Source organism: Topomyia yanbarensis, chromosome 3, assembly GCF_030247195.1.
Source record: "Topomyia yanbarensis strain Yona2022 chromosome 3, ASM3024719v1, whole genome shotgun sequence".
NCBI lineage: Eukaryota > Metazoa > Arthropoda > Insecta > Diptera > Culicidae > Topomyia > Topomyia yanbarensis.
In genome coordinates, this window is record NC_080672.1 from 108,247,794 (window position 1) to 108,269,621 (window position 21,828).

Sequence of the window (21,828 nt, forward strand, 5' to 3'; positions counted from 1 at the left end):
AATATCGCGATTTTGTGTAACGAAGGGCTGAATGATAACACCCCGAATAGAATTTTACAATAGCAATCATAAACCAAAAAAAAACTCGATTTTTACAGTGATTGCATAGCCTTTCTTTATATGAGAAAGGCAATATAGTTATTACTGTTTAAACATTGTTTGACGCACAGTTCTCTCAGTAGATTTATTATACAATTTCATGTAACATTCAAATTTACTGTTCAACAAAAAGCTGATACAGTAAATTCACATTAAATTTTACTGTTTTCGTAAAAAAAACTGCATGGAAAAAATCGATTTTGTAGTGTTAAGCTACATAACCACCCCCCTTTTATACTGTGAAAGCCGATTTTACATTGAAATTTACTGTAGAAACGACAAAGTTTATTGTTTTTTGTGTTTTAGCATAGCACTAGAGTTTACTGTAAATTATTGTAAAATTACTGTACTGTCACAGCGAAAATCATGGTTTTGTTACTGTACATTTCTATTCGGGACATGTTCCAAAAAAACAGCCCCGCATTATGCAACGTTTTATACAGGTGCAAGTGGTGCCAAATTCACCACGTTCAGTAAAATTCAAAAATTCTTTTTAGATTACAGAAACAAAAAAAATGGTTAAATGAGTTGGCCTAATCAATCGAATTCTGTTTTAAAAATTGTCCTTACGTTTAAATCAAATTGGGAGAGGCAAAGCAAATACAAGTGCTAGTTATACCAAAAATTTACTGGCAACCTTACAGCGGTATTTAGGGAGCAGTTGGTGCGGCGTGTACGTTTCGGTGAATGTCTCAATATATTTTAATGATTAAGTTAGGAAAACCGTGTTACAGCGGTACCAAAGCTAACGTAACTAAAATGACGAAACTGTATTCATGCACTGTTGGTGTATCAGTAGTTTGTTCGTCATTATTTCTAATGTGCATTTTGCAATAGCATTATCGAATAATGAAAGGAAAATTTGTCAATATGTACATTAAGATGCGTAGAATGCGGGGGAATGATAATCTCAGTTTGTTCACTTTAAAGTACTGCACCACTGTCACAGTGTTAACTAGTTGACTCGTTACCGTTACCGCAGAGTTGCAACGTAGACAATTTTTTGATCATGATGTGCTGTGTGAAGTTTTGTACCAATAAAACTACCGCCGGTTTTAAAAATATTGGTTTTTTTCACTTCCCGGTAAACTATAACCTTCGTCCGGAATGGGTCCGGTTCTGTGGTTTACCAGAAAATTACATTACGGGTAGTTGCAATGGTTGAAGTTACTTTTAGTAGGCACCGTAATGATAAAGGTTCTATGTTTTACCTTGCCTTAGAGATTCGATTCAGAAATTTATTCCAAATATTTTAACTCACTATCACAGTGCTTTCCAAAATTCATTCATCAGATTGCAACATTTGACAAGTTTCTGCTCGATTGGAATGACATTGACTGGTTTCGTGCTCGATTGGAATGATACTGACAGATAAATGATAAACAAACGATTGACGTGTCGATTCTTACAGAGGGATTCAGTGTCGTTAGTTCACTTTTGTTAGCTACGTTGTTTTCAAAAATCATGCTTGAATTATCCCAGCCAAAAACGGCGAGTTGCTGGCTAATGGGGGACTATTTGCCAACTCGCATGCGCTAATTGCCCTTCAATTTGCCAGCAAATTGCTGGCAATTAGGGGGCTATTTCAAATGCACCATTTTGGCGATTGGCCACCCGTCGTTTTCTTGCCGCCCTACACCAAACTATAGGAAGAATCAATGGTTAAATTGGTCTTGCACACCAAAACTTACCGCAATCTGACTTTCATTAAGACTTTAGGTCAGATATCTTGTTCCACAATACTTAAACACGATTGCACAATTTCCCACATTCGTTGGCTAAATGAAGTGCACTAGACAAACAAAATACAAACCGGAACACGCTAATTGTTTAAAAAACAATTTTAATCCATGTTTGAAAAACGAAAAAACACAACCAAGTCCATTTCCAGCCGCCAGAAAATTTCTCTAAGTATTGAAATTGCCTTTAATTTGCATTCGCAAATTACATTTGTTCCTAGGGGCAATTAGGCGAGTTGAGTCAAACGTCAAACTGTTTAAATCGCCTGACCATGTTCGTCCGCATTTTTTTACTGGGATATAAGGGTCGTTTTCTTCACCCTCGATTGGCGATTTGCGGCAAAACCAAAATTAGTCATGCGACACCTATGATTCAGCTCATGAACTGGCAAAGTGATACAATTTGCTTTTTTTCACCCGTAAGTGAGTCGTAGCTTACAACAAAATCTTCATTATCTTCTCGGAAAAAGCTAACCACTGCCAAAATATGAATGAAACGAGTAAGAAATTTAGTTTTATTTGCAATTATTCTGAAAGTACAGCCATTTGCAACTATTTGACTCATACATTTCTTCGAAATGTAATCGGGGTATTATTGTGGTTATAAAAAATCTTTCCATAAATAAAGTTCCAACTCGAAACCGAGACCCAATCAGCACCAATGTCAAACTCCTTTATATTTTGAACTACGTAGGAGATTCAGTGAACACTATCGGAGAGAAGGATCGGCTGTGCATGATACAAAGCTGACACTTTCCTATTAGCCGGATATATTCTTTCCTCGCGTGATCTGGAGAGTTTCTTGAATTTACACCATCTCATGAAGGTTTAGCTTAACTTAGGACGAACGGGAAATGCTGTTGCGGCGGCTACGGTGCTCAACAAATTACATTTCGAAACAGCGCGCATATAGCTCTGCGAATAATATTAGAAACCACTATGTTTTACACTCTTTTCGCAAGATGTTTACTCATCATCTGATAAAATGATGATTTTCCTCCATTTTCATAAACAATTATCAACAAATTGATCGGTCATTTGGTGTTTAAAAGTCATTTTTTACCAATGTTTACAGAAAATATATGCACTATGACAGAACAAAATGAAATCAGCAACACTTTCCTTCCAGCGCTACCTGCGAGCGGTTTCAACGTAGAATCGCCAATTAACTTTTAAGCCTGGTTCAAGTAAAGCTCAGCCGACCCTCTAAGAACGGTTGGTTTCAAAATCGTCCAATGAAGGACGTTCGTTGGACCAATTTGGACAACGTCCAAATAACCGTTCAACAAACGTCCATCGTTGGACCCGTGTTGAACGATTTTGAAACAATTTTTTGGACGTCTCAGTGGGGAGACTCAGTATTCCGGCTCCAGTGACACAACCGATTCTGTCTAGAATCGGTTGTGTCACTGGAGCCGGAATATGAGCTGGAACCAGCCAAAATTCCGGTTCATTTCTGGCTGAGCTTAACTGGGGGTTGTCATTTTTCCGAGTTCGGTCTTTTCGCACTTTTCATCGTGCGCCGAAAATGTTCCCACGTTTTTTTCTTCATCTTGGAATGCTATAGCGCAATATCAATGAATGTAGTGGATGAGTTTAAATTAATATTTGTTTAAACTTTTTTTAAGAACCACACTAGCGTATACTCGTCACACGCGCGCATTAAATGCATCTATATTTTGTCAGTTGACAGAACTAACCGCATACGCACACATCCATATTCAAAGTGTCAAAAATGAAAAAGGAAAATCCATCAATACCCGTAAACAACTGAGCTCGTTTCCAATGCGCATTATTGATGTGTGGGTTGGGTATCATACCCATCATATTGTTTGTGGCACTATAAACTGGATTCTAACCGCACTGCGCACTTGCTATTCTTCTATTAAATTCTTCTCATAGACTGGTTAGCTCGACTGGTCTGTCTATCAAAGTACCATCTCTATCACTTGAAATACATGTGTTTTGACAGCTCGCAGTTTTCAGTAGCAGTTTGATCACTCGCACTTTGAAAGTGCGGAGTCCAGGTTGGTGGGAAGTGCGCAATACCCAATCATGTCATGTTCAAGCATAATCAGTCGCCTTGAGCTGAGCAGTCATTCGCCGTCGAACCGGGCCTGAAGGAAGAGAAGAATCATATTCGGCGTGTACGGTGAAAATATTGAAGAAATCTAAACTATAGTGTTACATATTTGGAAATTTTGTCGCTGAAAGATATTCGTTCAAGATTTTGCATAAAAGTTGGATTTTCTATGCAAAGTTTCTTCTTTTGTTAAAACGTGGAATACGAGAAAAACTAGCTGCTCCGCTTACTGCGACTTGGATTGTCCGTATATTATTTTTATAAATCAATTCTTTATAGTAATTGTAATTTTTTAATCAAACGATAGGCTGCTTCTTCAAGGATCAAACCAAGGAAAATTCTTTGCATTTAGAGATTTTTTTTGATCGATTCTGATTATCGTGTATGACAACTTTTACTAAGTGAAAAAGAATGTCCAAGTTTCTACTAGCAAGAAAATGTATCGAAGTGTTGACATCATTCGGAGGGACAATTCCCGGCGGAGCTACACTGTCCACAAAATACGTTCGAACACTTGCCACTCAAGCCGGTAAAGTGCGGCAGGCGACTGGAGGAATCGACCAGCATGTACCGACCGATCCGGAAGCGATTCATGCACGTTTGCACCAACGATTGACGACACTTTTCGAGGACGAATCCAGGCGTAATTTGGTTGTTCCGCCCTTTAAGCGGGCCCTACTTTACGGGGAAAAATCGGCTATAAGGGACCAGACAGGAGATTACAGCTTTATCCAAATCTACGAAGCTGTCAAACGGCTTGCTTTGCAGATCTCCAATTGCTGTGGTAAGTGAGTGAATCATATTTTGGAAAATGACGCAATTTCTGTAGCTCAGACACAACAAAGTTGAAGGACGATCGTGGGATAACCGGTTCTTTGGAAGTGCGCTTTTGACTGTCAATACGGTCAATGCACACATTGTCAAGGTTATTTGTGACTACCGACCGAAAATGGTGCCGTGGAAAAACGCATTTTCGTAAATATTTTTTGTTAGCTGCCTCCCAAACGTGTTTATCCAATGTTATGCGTCAGAAGGAAAATTTAGACGCAATTATCTGGCGCATCACTCATGGCAGTTGCGTGCGATTACGGGTTCACGATTTCAATTTAATGAACCCATTAATACCCGATTCATGCATGTCTGTGGCACACTGTACGTTATATAAGATAAAGCTCATCTGATCAGTTGATGTAGACAGACGACTACAGTTTTGCTGACAAAATTCAGTCAATTTTGTTTACCACTTTTTTAGTTCATCAAGAGCAAGCACGAAATAATCTAAAAATAACATCGCATAGTAAACAATAACATTAGGCATATTGTTACCTCGCGTAAGATTTTGTCTCTTGTCAGTTATCAGTAATTATGTGACCGGTGTGTATGAGACTACGACTATGATATGCAATGATAGACAACCGCAAATTCTTAAGAATACTTTCTCCGCTGTTGGTTACATTATCGATTGAACATATGAATTGAACTTGTGAACTAGTTCAGCATAAAAAATGGTTCAATGGTGTTGTAGTACGTTGTAATGTTAGCAAAACTAACTTAGAAACTACGCGATACGGAGCTATCTTTCCGCGCTATTAAGGAGACAACTGCTACTGTAACAACAGCACTATAATTGGACTACAGCGTATTAAAAAAAATCGCCAATACGTAAAACATGTGCCTCTTTTATTTGATTTTAAATCTACACCAACAGCAGTTTTTGTCGGATATGTTAAATGAAAAAATACTGAAGGGGCATTCAGATTTCAACCGTAAAAGGAACAAAAAACGAAAATTATTTTCATTCATCAAGCGTTGAACTTAGGACAGGTATAAATCTTAAGAAATGCTTTACTATGCACACAGTTTGTTACATTATCTATTCATACAGTTTCACTGGGGAATTTGCTTGGATTTTCGAGTAAAAAAAGCGGTAACAGACTGTGCGCTGTACACACTGAAAATAATGAAAACGATAAAACCATAAGAAATTAAACATCACCTTCATGATCGTTGCAAAGCAAATGATTTCACTTTGAGTTTCACACTGAAATCCCTTAAAACGCATTTCATGTGGTCTTTCAAATTATATTTAAACAAATTCCACGTTAATATGACATATTTTCCATTGGGTGTTAATTGCCATGATATTGAGTCGTAAAGTATGAACTTTCCACATGACTTTCGAATGAAAAACATGTAGTGCATTTCTACATGTAAAACAATTGATTTCACGGATTCTTCTGCCAATTCAAATCTAGGGTAAAGACTTAATTTTCACCCATTAGGGAGGGTGCCACACTATTCTATTAATTACGCATTCTACAGTCGACGAAATGCACATAAATTGGCATCAGTATCCTTGCTTCGTTCCCAAGAACCAATTTAATACCAAAAATGTCCTGAGAATGGGGAAATACTTCTGTTTGAGCTCCACGAAAACTCGAATCGAATGCTCCTATTTTCGCACTACCATATGGGCCAATGCGTTGAACAAAGATGGCAGACGCTGCTCTAACTAACGGCTTCAAATGTGTAGGGCGATACAGAGTGTATGTAAGGAGAGTGAAGACACCTGTCATGATTATCTGTCAGTAATATTCCAAACGAACAAACGACCTCTCAAAATACATGGATTTGACTCGTTTGGAATGACACTGACAAGTAATCATTATTCCAATTTTGACAGTGTCGTCACTCTCCTTATATGCACTCAGGGGCGATAATAGAAATAGGGCGAAAATAGTCTCCACACCCTATAAGTGAAACAAAGTGTTATTCACGTGTACATGTTAGTCAATGGTATTTCTTATTATGTTGATGTGCTTTTCACACAATGTTTGCATGAATTCCATTTGAAAACCATATTTCTCACACTCGAATGAATATTGAAATGGCAACCGTGTGCATTTCATGTGTTGGAGGATTGAAATAATTCAATAGATGTTACCATGTTTAGTTTTTTCAGAGCCTTTTTGCTATATTGTTGTTGAAATGAAGGCGATCCCTTTTGTGTGCGCCACAACAGTAGGCTATTTAAGGTTGTATGCAATGCTAAGATGTACCTAATTCTGTTTCAAAATGAGAAACCATCGGCTAATTTGAATCTTTTAAAAACACATCTAAAACACGGTGTTCACAATGTGATGATTTAGCCCAGTGGCTCTCAACCTAGAGTCGGCGGATTCCTAGGGGGCCGTAAAGTCGTTGCTGGGGGTTCGCGAAGAAAAATATTGTTTCCGAGTGGATATAGAAATTTCTAGTCGTATTTACTAACAGACTGAAAATTATTTTTTCTGATGTTGATGATGTTGGTGATATAAAATGTGAACAACCCGTATTGAGCTAGGCATCTAACGTTTGAAATACGCACACTGAAAACTCATTTTCATTTTGCAACGTTTGGTGGGGCAATGATACCGCAAGTCAGTCCAAAACCAATCATAGGAAGGGTAATGGCTGAGTGGTCCAGGCAGACCACAAAAACGTCATAGAAGAGGATCATGGCTCACAGAAACGAGGCTTGCTACTCTGCGAATTGACAGTTTTCGGTGACGTCAGAGAAATCGTTGAGATAAACAAACGAATTTCTCGAAAGTTATTAATTGACAATATTTGAGCTCTTATGGTGGAAAAAATAGTAAGCAATGGATTCTTGACGTAAATTACGGCATAATTACACTAGACACAGTGAATAATCAGTGCATCTATGTGATTATTAGCGTAAATCGGGCATTTAGCTGCATGCCATAGAAGATTTTCTGTAATTTTCTGTTCACAGCAAAGGTATTGGACATCGGCTTAGCTTCCTTGTGATTTATCAGGTGTCGATCATTCGTTAGCAACAAACAATATAGGAATTTCATATAATTGTTTTCGCCGACGATATCTATGACGCGCGCTCGTGAAATGTTTACACTTTAACGATCTAGCCTAGTACATATATGTAAGCCGTGGGAGAGGATCAGGCTGTGGTTTAAGGCAGGGTTAAGGAACTGATGCATGCTGGACGTACTGACTGTTCAGTAATAAAAATAATACGATTCTCCACTCGCAGAAAAGTGTATATTGAATTCCAGAATAATCCACTTAGAAATCAAAAATATATATTTTTTTAATCAGGGCCTAATTGCAATTTTTTTAGATTAAAAAATATTTGTTATTAAATTCCAAAAAAAAAAAAATGATTGTTGCTTCTACTAACAAGCCCTCATAGAACTTTGTGTAGATTCAATAATAATTTTGCTTGAATCTATCATATATTTTTTTTAAAAATAAATCATGTTTTTGTTAGTTGAACTATGATTTTCTTTTTTAAGACAATGAAAAAATCCATTTAAACCAAAAAACATTTTTCTTTTGTTTTCAAAAAAGATGTAATTAATATTAATATCTTGTTTATTGTTTTTTCCTCTACCCATAAGGTGCTTGTATTTAGCACCGAATCCTAATTTCACTTAAGATTTGCAAAACAATTATCATGAATTATAGAAACTAAGTGATTTCTGATTTTTTTTAACTTGTGAGCAGGATTAGAAGCCCGCGCGAAATCTTTGAACCTCGTTGTAGTTCAAACGTAGTTTCTAGATTTTCAGTTTTGAAACTCCTCTTAAATTTGCGTAATTGCAACTCCTAAACGACAACTTTTCCAAACTTTTCGCTAAAAATGATGTATTAGCTCCTCTACTTCCTCACGTTTGATAAATTTCAAAATTTCGACGGTGTATCAATTTTCTGGAAGAATAACAATAATATTAAGTTCATAGGTATTACCTTATTAATAAATATTTTTTTCACCTGATAAGGCACTCACGATCGTATTGCACAAATCAAACTGTATTTACATTTTTATATCGCCAAAGTCGTCTAAACCTAGCGTCTTGAACTCCAATTCTTTACTCCCGTCGTCCGATGCGTCCATTTTTTATTATTTATGTCGTACAGAAAAATGGCGGAGATCAAACCAAACACAGTCAAACCAGTTTCAAGTAATATTTCAAAATATAAAAGCAGTATTTTGTCCAATAGTATTGTAGAACCAATCAATTTTTTTGTTCGAATAAATGCTGAAATTTGAATCAATATATTTGATACGAATATTCCTTTTTTGCCAGATTTTGGAATCAAAATGCAGTTTATTTTGTCACTAATGCCAATATTTTTCTACCAACAATGTTTGGTATTTGAAAAAAAAAAAGAAATTTTATTTCTGTTTCAAAATCTTTGAATTAGAATCAAAGTCGCAAAATATTTTATTCGAATATGCCTTATTTCTCTGCGTTGATAAGTGTGTGTGGATGATCGCGAAGGGCTGAATCGTTTGTATGTTCACGTGTTCGTCACGTGTGCCAGCACGTATGTAGCTTCGTGTGTATAAATTCGATTTTGTCATCGTGTGGTCGCTTGCATATTCGCGTGTGTTCATGAATGATTGTGAATAGTATACTTAATGTTGAGTGTGCAGCTCAGATTCTAGAAGAGAGTGGAGCTCTCGGTCAGGTTCAGAGATTCCAGGTACTTTTTTCAAATGTCTGCTAATAATTTTAAAAGTTTGGGAAGAACAAAAAATGTCAGGAAAGCTAGTGTAAGTGTAACTAAGAGCCTTTATATTCAAAAATCTGTAAATATCTGCAACCAAACTAAAAAATCTATAAATATCTGCAACCAAACTAAAAAATCTGCTAATATCTGCGTCATCGAAAAAATCTGCAGCTTAAATTAAAAGTCTGCGAATTTGCAGACTTGTCTGCAAATCTGGCATCTCTGGTCAGGTCGCCATACAATGTCGCATAGCTTGACAAAACCTCAAAGTTTTATACTGCATTTTTCAAAATGAGATGCATTGTCGAAAGCTCTTTCTATGTCGAGGAAAGCCGCAAGTGAGATTTCTTTTGATTCAATAAAATTCTCTAGTTTTCCAACCAACATGTGTAATGCATCTATTGTTGATTTGTGGCTTTGATATGCGAATTAAAATTCGCTCTGTGGAGGGTTTTTCAAGTACTCTGCTTTAATATGTATTGGGATTTTCCATTGATTGACACCGGTGTAGTGGAGTGCACTGGTTTTGCACTTTCTAGCAGAAGTGTGAATGGGACATACCCAGTTTTCTGCACTTCTGCTAGAAAGTGCAAAAACGGTGCAGTTCCAGTGCACTCCACTACACCGGTGTCAATCAATCGAAAACCCCATAAGTCAATCATTTTCTCCATTCTTTTCAGAAATATGGCGGTTGGCCGGATTGGCTTAAAAGATTTCGCGCTTCCCCGATTTTGGTATAAATATTACCCTCCAGCTTGTAGGTATATAGCATAGTTTTAGACTTGCTCTAAAGGTTCTCGTCAAGTATGGAATGATTTCTTTTTTGTAGCATTGTTGGCAGTATTCCATCCATCCCCCGCGATTTGAATGGTTCAAAGGAGTCGATCGCCCATTTCACCTTTGCGTCTGTAAATGTAACACTGACTATTTCGTGAGCTTTAGTGCCAGTATCATATGAGTCAGGCCCTGCTTCAGTTTGATTCTGTGTTTGTATATTATTAATAGGAAACGAACCAGGAAAATGTTTCTCCATCATGATACTAAGTGTTTCTTGGGAATCAATGGTGAAAGTTCCATCATCCTTCTTCAAACTACCGAACCCGTTTGTATGATCTTTCAAAAGAGTTTTTTTGCAGTCTTGCAACAACGGGAGTTTGTTCAACCCGCTCGCACATCAGCCTCCAACTCTTTCTTCGCGATTTTCTAATTATTACGTTATATGTCGAAATAGACTTTTTATTCTCATCCCATTGTCCAGTCCGTTAAGCCCGGTTGAACAGTTTCCTAGAAACTCCTGAGTTTTTCTAAGGCTTTGTTCCAGCATGGTGCGTCCTTATTGGATGTACGCGTTTCAGCTGGACAGCTTCTATTGTAAGCATCCATAAGTTTAGATGTTATAATATCTGACAAAATCTCTAATTCTTCTTCAGATTTCTGGATTTTGGATTTCTGCTTCAAAACATGCTTTTGCGCCCAGCAGCTGGGAGCAAAATGTATCCCAATTTGTGTTTCTGGGATTTCTGTAGACTTCTGTTAGTTTTTCTCCTGCTTAATATTCGAAGAGTATGTGCATGTGGTCCGATAGAGAAATTTCATCAGACATATGCCGGTTTATGATGTTTTCAGAGAGTTTTGTACTTGACATTGTTAGCACTTCCTCGCGTATTGCATATTGCCACTATTACATAGGTATATCAAAATTGTTGTACAATATATACTCTACAACGCACTTACCCCTTTCGTTGATATCACTACTTCCCCATTGTATGATGGGCGTTTGCATCGCAACCAACAATGAATTGCTTATTTCTTTTCCTACAGTGGCCAACAAACTCAGTTACTTCCTGAGGAGGGGCTTCATCTGAATCCCCGGGGAAGTAAGCAGAAGCGAATATACCGGTCCTCCCTTTCGTTGTTGGTATTTCAAACTGTATTGCCACTATGTCCTCTTTTTATAAATTCGGTTATTGGTGTATAGTTAAATATTATCTTACCCTAGGGGCAGATCACTCTAAGAATGTATAACAAATTTGCATCAAATTAGAAAAAAATGCATTTAATTTCCATTTTTGCATCAGCTTTGCACTCTCTCGCAGAAAAGTTTGTTTAACAAACGTCCTACGCTGATCCACTTTGTTCGACATTTTGTTAAATGTAGGGCTAGTTTTTCTGTAGGGTTTTGACGTCTTACACGCAACGCAAACAACATTACACACAACGCAAAAACATTGCACGCAACGCAAAATATATTATGAATTTCTATTTTGATGGAAAGAAATGCATTTAATTTCTCTTTTAAAAATGCATCACAAGTGATCTGCCCCTAGATCTTACCCGTTTGTGTAGATACTCCTAGAATATTGTTTTTTTTAAACCCATGGCTCTTGGATTAAAGCCACGTCTATATTTTCTTTTGTGAATCAACGGCAAAGGATTCCAGTTCTCGACAAACATATGATTACGGCCTAAAAGCCAACTGTCACAATCCACTTTGAATGGGAATTTCGGACAAACCGTTACACCTTACACGCCAATCACAGATGTTGGTAGTAAACGAAAGAGAAAAGTTTTCTCTTTCATAAACTGTTGTGAACTGTGTTCGACTAGTAACGGTTTGTCTGGAATTTCCATTCAAAGTGGATTTTGACAGTTGGCTTTTAGGCCGTAATCATATGTTTGTCGAGAGTTGCTCTTTTGGCATGATGCAGATACGCCTGGATATTTTTTTCGTTTTGTAACTCATCATTTGAGTCCCACGACTTGAAAAAAATCAAAACGTCCACTGTCAGAGATTCGCTCAACACAGTAAGGCCGTAAGGGCAAACCCATGATCTTCTGTTCGCGACTGGCATATTGTTTATTTGTTATTTTACATTTTTCCTCTTCTTAGGAACGGAACAGTGATATTGATACAGATTTAAGAGCAACTGCTTATTAATGAGTTAGGTAAGAGATCATATACCTTTTCTGTTATTATTTGTTTTATGCTTCATTGATCCAGTACAACAAGCAAATTCCCGGCGTAAAAAAGGTCTTGCAAATGCTGTGTCAAAGAAACGTTTTATAAAAAAAACAAGCAAATTGATTTTTTATCTTCTCACTTATAATTAGTTTGTTTGAATAGTTGTTACAGAAGGTTTTCTCGCATTTCGTACGTTTCATTGATATGTCTATAATGAAGAATTAAATAAGTATATTTTTTTCTCTTTCAGGAAGTGCATCACAGTCACGTGTCGCATTTATCTGTCCTAATAATGTCACGTATGTTATCAGTCAGTGGGCCTGTTGGTTCTCAGGGCAAATTGGTAAATATACGTATTTCTAACGCTTCCGATTGTATAATAAGGTTTTTCTTCTAATTTTCAAGCCGTTCCATTGAACCCCAATTATCCACAAGATTTACTGGAATACTACATAAAAGACTCGGATGCATCACTGCTTATAGCTACGCCAGAGTTTCAAAACATTGCCCAACCGCTGTCTACAAAGCTAGACAAAAAACTTCTCGTGCATCATGATTTGCTGAAATCAAACAAACTGGAGACGCAGCAACAACAAGAAGATGAAACGTCCTATTTAGATCCCAAAAGAGAACATCTGCTACAACTCAACGATACTCTATTAGTCGAAGGTTGTCTGAATGGAGAATTCTATCGGGATGCAAATGCGCTTATTCTATATACGTCCGGCACAACCGGAAAACCGAAAGGAGTAGTTCTGAGCTATGCAAATTTAGATGCACAATACAGTGCGCTCTCGCATGCTTGGGACGTTTCCGGGGTGGACTCGGTTCTCCATTCACTTCCATTGAATCACGTCCATGGAACAGTGGTTGCCCTCAATTTGCCACTATCAGTTGGAGCAAAGTGTGTAATGTTGCCTAAATTCGACAGTAGCAGCGTTTGGAGTTATCTCTTGAATGTGAACATGACCACGAAGGAAAGAGTGAACATCTTCATGGGTGTTCCTACTATGTACGGAATGTTGATCAAAGAATACGACAGTGTTTTTGGTAAAAATGCAAGAATGTGTGACTACGTCAAAACTCATTGCAAGAACAAGATCAAATTGATGATATCTGGGTCCGCTCCTCTACCGGGAAGCATTTCCAATCGGTGGTACGACATCAGTGGTCACCAACTGCTGGAACGGTATGGAATGACAGAAACTGGAATGGTTATTTCGAATCCATACATCCAAGATAAAACCCGGGTTCGCAAGCAAGGTTGTGTCGGGATGCCTTTGCCTGGCGTAAGGGTAAAAATTGTAAATAAGGAAACTCAGAAGGAGCATATTTTCGAGGGAGCTGCGAATCAAGGTTTCTGGGACAGCTCGCCAAATGCGAACGTACATGATTCAACAGCATGCCATCCAGCAGTGTCTGGTGAAATTTACGTCACAGGTAAATCTGTCTTCCAACAGTACTGGCAAAAACCTGAAGAAACTAAAGCAGAATTTGAAGACGGTTGGTTCAAAACAGGCGATACGGCCGAATACGTTGATGGCGCCATTAAAATACTAGGACGCACCTCCGTCGATATTATTAAATCAGGTGGATTCAAATTGTCTGCGCTTGAGATCGAAACTGTCCTTCATGAGTACCCCGATACGACAGATGTTGCTGTGGTTGGACTCCCAGACGAAACATGGGGATCCAAAGTGGTCGCAGTACTTAGTGTAAAAGACGTCGAAACTTTCAGCATACCACAACTTCTAGCGTGGCTGGAGCAAAAATTGCCCAAGCAAGCGATTCCGAAAGAAGTGAAAATTGTAACGGAAGTTCCACGAAATGCGATGGGAAAAATTAACAAGAAAGACTTAATCCAGAAGTTGTGCACCGAACTCAACCAAGAGCAGGATAAAGTCGTAAAATAAGCCGAAACATGCGACTGAAACTGGCACAGGTTTTGGTTTATGTGATGTGTTCCATAAATATTTAAGTTTCATCTGTTACTCTGTGGGGCTACCGTTATCCTCGGCTCTTGTGAAATTAAATAGGTCGAGATTAGCAAACAGATAAGATAACTACTAGTCATAGGTGTTCGACTGTGCAGCAGGCTAGACTAGAATAGTTACGTTTGCGACTATTATTAACTGTTTGTACTTTATCATTTGTAAGCGTATCAATGCATATTCTCGATGTACCCAACCTATGCATATTGCACATGCAGCATCTAAGAAATTGTTTAGTCACTCTGTGTTCAACAGTAACTAACAATGACGAATAAAATTCGAAATTTCCAACCAATTTCATTGAAATTACATTAATGGCTCTGGCTCGCTTCACAAATAAAACGTATTCGATATCCCTTAAGATTGGAAAAATGTCATGATTTTTGTTGCTAATTTTATTTTATTAAACAAGCGGATCTTGAACATCCAAAGCGTTTGTTAAAAAGTGGGATTTGCTGCGTGATCGTACACCCTGCCCTTTTGCTCAGTAAGGGGAATGGACGCGTTGTGTAAGGTTGGTCGAGGCACAATTCGATTGTGAGTCAGTGAATGCATGACGCACAAAAGAGCCTGAGCCGATTGCAATTACTGTCAGGGATCAATCGAAGACTTAGAAATGGAAACATGTACGTCATTAAAATCGGTTCAGTTTACATAGTTACAATTCGCCAATCGCTTTGGGTCACTAAACTTTAATATAATATATTTAAACGCAGTGTATTTATCACAAAATATGACTAACCATGTTCCTGTTTCATGTCCGCTGAACCATTCTGAGTGGCCAACATAAATTTATTTATTCGTAACACTCACCTTTTTCCTTTCTGTATCGTTTTAGTTATTTTTTTTTCTTCTCTGGAGAAGCGGACAAGATTTACTAAAGCTTAATGATGTGCAAAAACTCATGCATAGGATTATCAAGAGTGAACAAAAAGATGATAGCTCTCAGTATATCGCTGATCGAGAATCTACAACCATATGTACACATAATACTGGCACCTCAAGCAACATTCGATTCCTCGATTCCACAATGCTGAGAAATAAGCTCCAAAAATATCTAATATTTACTGCTTGTTAATGTCGCTCAATTCAACGCACCCACCGGAAGGCTAAGTAAGAAAGATCTGCTGATATCTCTTTTATCCTGGGAGATTCGGAAACATTTAATGAAACTAAGAAACACATACATATATGCACACATGAATATAAGCAAAAACAAAGGAAAAGAAATATACAAGTGCACTAACGCCGGAGACTCATGAATGCACTGAAACAAACAAAAAAGGGTAGAGTACAAAGTATAAGAAAAAATAACCCATTAAATCGTGGACACAACGAGCTTACTAACAAAAAAGGACTAAGAAAGAAGAAAGTACGAAGGGAAAGTACCAACTGACCCATGACAGCCAGAGAACGTCGACATAACCGGGGATTAAGGTAATATCAAATGTGCTAATCCATCCGTACCTTACAGAGAAAGAAGGTGAAATCTATAATCTAAAATAGCATCCATACTCTCAAAAGAACAAGGAATGATGATAAAAAATAGGCGGTAAATATTAGCGTAAAGGTAAATTAAGGAAACGGAAAGGTAAGAATGAAAGAACCAATGATAATAATAATGATACCAAATAATACCAAATGACATTCTTTATATTGAAAAAGGTGTTTAAATGGCGCCCATGCGCAAATTCGTCCTAGTTTAAAATTTGGGTTGAGGGGGGCACGCATTTTTGGCTTAGGGCAGAAATGCCGATCAGACCGGATCTACACCAAAAATGTACTATAAGGAAACTATATAAGGATTTGCTGCGTGATCGTACACATCATCTTGTAATTCCGGAAGTCGGATCGAGTAGTAACCGATGGAAAAATTGTACCTTTCATTTGAGGCTAAGTTTGTGAAAATTGGTTCAGTCATCACTCTGAAAAGTAAGTGATATTTTTGGCCATATACACACAGACGCATATACCCCACACATACCTATCCCCGAAGAAGCGAGTCTGTGCCGCTTCTGCTAAGATCCTTACATTTTAGAAATCAAAGATCTTAGCAATAAAAAGCATCCTAGCCCAAGTGGCACATCAGGATCGACGCCAGTAACATGCTGATTACGGCATACTAGTCATTTCAAACGTAAACGGACAAAAATGTTAAAAATTCGTCATTAGTTAGTTGGTGGTACTAGGTTCGGATGGACCATCCCCGATTTTACGCCGATCTGGCTCTGAGCATTACTCCGCATGTTAACCTGTAGTGTAAACCTTAACACGATCACCCTGCTTGCATAGATAACCATGGAATCACAAGAGGAGACTACGTACAACTAGTGGACATAGCGGCCCGGAGCTGGGATGCAATAAAATCGAGAATGAACGAGAAACACACATATGGAGCAGGTGCGGCGAATCCGTTCGCCAGAGGTGGTTTGGTGAGGTCACCACCATCAGCAGCAGCTGAAGTTGTTCAGCAAGGAGCTGTACACAAATGACATAGCTTTTTTCAGAGATTTTCGACCCTTCCCTCCCTCTCGTAGCATTTTGTCACAAAATTCTAACCTTCTCCTTGTAAATAAACTAGCAACAAACACCCCCCCCCCCCCTCACAAAGCGGCTGGGGATGAAAAAATTCAATGTTTTACAATTGGTAGGTGTTATGTCAGACCGGACTAAGTCACACAACCTTAAAAAATGAGATAATCATAACGCTGGATAAACAATTTCTTCAGCTACATTCCACTTCTACTGCCTATAAAAGCATAAGAGTCCCACATGGGAAAACAGCAAGCCGAGAAAAATGCTGTTCAAGATTTACATTTTCATTGAGCCTTATGGGACAACCATGTTTTGCTACTTTTTCGATATTTTCTAAACAAACCTGGTAATCTTATTTGTGCATTGTGATTCAGTGATGATACAGAATACAATCCAATAGATAACTCAATTTCGACAAAAATCCATATGGGACTCTTATGCTTTTATGGGCATATGGGTTTTGAAACCGGTCCAAAACAATTAAAAAAATGCTACGTCATTTATGCATGCCCCACAAGAGGGTGTAAAGGTGAGTAAACTTCACAGAAATGAAATGTATGGTGGACGATTTCCACAAGTTTATGGACGTGAGCAACAATCACCCTCATTCTTGTTTACGACGAATGTGAGATTCGTTCGAAAGTGGTTCGTATTCCCGTTTACGACAGCAAAATCAAATGGGCATACTATTCGTCGTAAACAAGAATAAGGGTGAATGCCATAAGGACATTAAGGAGATGGGTCTCAGAATCCGAAAGGCGCTACTGTCTGCCGTGAAGGAGTATGACACGACAACGCTGAGGGCTGATGTAGCTGAGCAAACATTGTCGTCGGCTAAGGCTACTATCTTCTTAGCTCCCCGGAAGCAGAGGAAGGGGAAGCTAGTTGGAGTGGAGAATACGTCAGTTTCCGTGACTTCAAAGAGGACAATAACCTCGCTAGGAGCCGGTAGACTAGGCGGGCCCGGGAGGCAGATGCACGAGGATGCTTTTACTGCCGAAGGGAAGGATGCCATACAACCAGGAGAAAACTGGAGTACCGTTTTGGGTCGGAAGGAGAAAAAACGGGAAACAACAAAAGCAGACGGAAGAGAGAAAAGTGGAGCAGAAGAGGAAAGAAAAACCTCCAGCTCGTCAGAAGGTCGAAGACAATGATGCGACGGCGTATGCAGCTCTCTTCAAGAAGATCATAGAGGATTCGGAGTGGGTGGTGCAGTAGAATAACCACTTCAAGAGGATATATCCTGCATGAAGCTGTAGTGAAGTTAGACGTACGATTGTACAATGATGGTTTCGATAGCCAATTTCGGAGAGACGGGAGGGAGTCTATCATCGTCGTCACATACTGTAGCCCTTCACTGACGGTGAACATGGATTGGAGAGTATGTGAGAAGTACACGTATAGAGACCACCCTGGCGATTTGCTATCGTATCGGCCAAAGGAACTCTGTTGCGGGACGGAGAAAGATTGCTGGTGAGCGCAATTGGAAGACGACTTCTTCTTCGAGGCATTTCGGCCCGAAGCGGGACCGGCGGCGATCTAACAAGAAGAATTGTGACGTCTTGTGACGACACAATGTCTCGAAAGCCACGCAACAGACGGTGTCCGTTGGAACGAGACGCTGAGTACACTGCGGGTTGCTTGTCTCGGAGCCAGAATGTGTGCTCAGAGAGCAGAATCGGATCCAGATAGAGAGGAGACGCTTTAGTACGGAAGATCAAGCTTAGCAAGTCAGAATGCAATAAAGAGCTGTGCCGCGAAGTTGATCCCTGGTGCGACGCGTAGCGAGTCGTGGTGGTGAAATGTCGGTCTGTTGACGCCAGCCGAAATGTTCCCGAGTAAGCTGAAGATATTTGTTGAGGGTCTCTTCCGAACCCCCGTACAACTATCTACACTGTACGGCGAAGAAAAAGCTACCGATCGCTAACTAAAAAACTAAAATTAAAGAAAGTCCCCGATTCTGATGAAATACTAAACGTGGTGCTGACAGCTGCGATTCTGGCATGTCCGAACATGTGCAGGATGGTGCTGCAGAAGTCTTGATGCGATTCGGATTCTGCACAGGAGAATAGACAGTCGATCCAATTCGAACTGTGCTCGAGAGTGCGCAAAAGGCATCTAGTGGGAGGCGACGAGGAAATCGATACTGCGCTGTGATCACGTTAAATGCGACGAATGCATTTAACAGCTGGGGAGCCTTTGCCGCAGCGCTGCACAGACTGAGGGCTCCCGACTATCTATGCTAGATCCTGAAGAGCTACTTCCAGAGCAGAGTGTTGCTGTACGAGACGAGCGAAGGGCAGAAGTCAATGCGAGTGGCAGAGAGTGTTGCTGTGGGCTCCATTCTGGATCTAATTCCATGGAACGGGATGTACGATGGATTCTTGACACTGCACACTAACGCAGCCCAAACTTGTTCAGTAATTTCTTTTGACGACTTGCTCAGTAAAGTGATATTTTAAGGAGCTGTCAGCAAATTGTTTAAAAAATTCGCGGAATAGTTTTCATTTTTTAGCGATTTTCAGTAAGTTTTCGAATAATTTACTGACTCCCGCAATATTTTTCACTGAATTTATCAACTCTTTTGTTTTTTTTTTCGGCACATAAACATTATCCAGTAAAATACTGACTGATTGTTCGGCAAAATATTACCGAACCTCGTCAAAAACTTACAAAACAGGTACAGCAAATCATCTGTCAAGTCGCCATTTTCCGAGGAAACTGCTGACTGACCAGTGTTTTTTGACGTTTGGATAGAACGGATTGCGGAGAGTTCGGTACCAAATTGTTTTACTGAATTGATTACCGAACGGTTTGCTGTTCAAAATCCCAGCAAAATTTTACTTTACCCAGTAATTTAAATTAAGTGTGTGCGGCTGCTCAGGAAAGCGATAATCGTGGGATTCGCGGACGACGTGTCACTAACGGTGAAGCTGTCTGCGACGGAGACAATAGACGCGATCCAGAACCAGATGAACAGGGTCAAACTGCAGATAGCAACTGTAAAACGGTTCAGTGGACGCAGATCGACGTCGGGGTGCACGTGATTGCATCGAAATTTGCACTGAGGCAATTGGGAGTGATAAAGTCGGCGAAGGCAACGAACGCAATAGCGAGGATCATACCAAACGTCGGCAGCCTGAGAAGCTGCACGAGACGTCTGCTATATGGTGTTTTGTCATCGATACTGCGACATGGGGTTCCCGTCTGGGGCGCGGCGCTAAAAACTAAGCGGAATCGCGAAAAGCTGAACAGGACATTCCGTCTGATGGGCGTATGATTCGCAACAGCGAGCGTGCACATGATATCTTTGGAGGCAGTATGCGTTATCGCCGGGATGATCCTCATCTTCATCACCCTGGTGGAGGATATCGGGTGCTACTATCGAAGAACCACCAGAAACGTGAAGAAAATTAGGAGAATCCACCTGACACAGCTCCAACGTCACCATTGTGCGCGGAATGTGAGAACGTCGAGGAGACACTGGAGCATATGGTTTGAGCGCTTTACACCAGACTCGCCACTTAATGGAATTGGGTGACGTTTAAGTTGTGAAATAGTAAAAAGTTAGTTGTTTTGATCACCCGTTTGAACGGTTTTGAAACTATTTTTGGGCTTCTCAGTGGGCAGTCAAACCATTCCGGAGCCGGCTCGGATTTCTGAGTGGGTTCTGTAGGGATTCCAGCTCAAACGCATCAACCGATTGAGTCGGAATCGGTTGTTTCCTTTGAGCCAGATTCCATACTGAATTCATTCAGAATTTTGAACCAGTTCCGGAATAGATTTGACAGTTGGTATAAGCCGGTTTGGCGGCGCTTTAACCAAATACAAATATGTTTGTATTTGCTTTAACGTACACACATTTCATCAACATGTTTGTACGATCATGAATATCTGCTCTCTGTGCTAATACCACTCATTTAACGTAGTTGGCGTGTATTGGAGGGCTCGTGGGCACGATATAAATAAAACAAATGCATTATTGTTTTATCCCTAACGGTATTGTTTCGCTAGTAATGGGCAGTGTTTCAACTCTCCTCTGTTTCAAATCTCTTCGGTTTCCCCTATAGAATCCAAGAAGAAATTGTAGAACGTGCTGAGATGCATTATTTCGATAATAATAATGATGATGTTCAGTTTTTTTTATTTAGATTAGAGAGGTTTTAACCTTAAGGTCATTCGCCTCTTCGGGTTAGAAAAGTCTCTTATGAAAAATTTCTAACCCTATGTGCGGGGTCGGGACTCGAACCCAGGTGCGCTGCGTACAAGGCAATCGATTTACCAACTACGCTTTGCCCACCCCGATGTTCGTTATTAACGTTTTTAGGACATGTACGAAAATGCAATTAATAACGCTGCAAAATGTACTTGACTATCCAGTGAAAACAAAAAAATAAGATAAGTAACATAGTAGATTTGCAGAGCTGGTATAGAAGAAAATAAGATGAAAATATCCAAGTTTATTTACTTTTTTACAGTGTTTCAAATAAACCACACATTTCACACCAAGGAGCCTGTTTCCAAAGGAGCGGTGGAAACCAATAATTGTTATGCACGTTTCTGGGAGTGAGTATAACAATCAAAGCAATATAAGTGGATTTTGACTCTTAGGTTTTCACTCCTGGTTTTGGATACTCCTGTCCACTCCGGTTTGTGATTCTTGTTCTGTCGCCTCTTATAGATCGAATATAATTACAAACTTTGATAACAGGTCTTCAAAGTTTGTATGTTTAATTTCTCAATTATCCCCGCAGAAGGTACAGGGTGCGCCAGCTGGATGTATCCTTTTTCAACATTGAACAACTCCGCCATTTTTTAGCCGTTTTCACAAGTAAACAAGTATTTTTAAGATATTTTATGCCATTTATTACAAACCAGGTTTAG

General features: G+C 39.3%; 1 protein-coding gene across 1 annotated transcript; it reads left to right on the forward strand.

Annotated features, from left to right (window-relative positions):
* Positions 1–3,904: 3,904 nt before the first annotated feature.
* LOC131689694 (malonate--CoA ligase ACSF3, mitochondrial) lies at positions 3,905–14,724 on the forward strand. Its single transcript, XM_058974947.1, has 4 exons — positions 3,905–4,164; positions 4,229–4,705; positions 12,669–12,761; positions 12,824–14,724. Exons 2-4 carry the CDS (start codon positions 4,333–4,335, stop codon positions 14,329–14,331), a joined length of 1,974 nt encoding a protein of 657 aa, XP_058830930.1. The 5' UTR covers positions 3,905–4,164; positions 4,229–4,332; the 3' UTR covers positions 14,332–14,724.
* Positions 14,725–21,828: the final 7,104 nt, after the last annotated feature.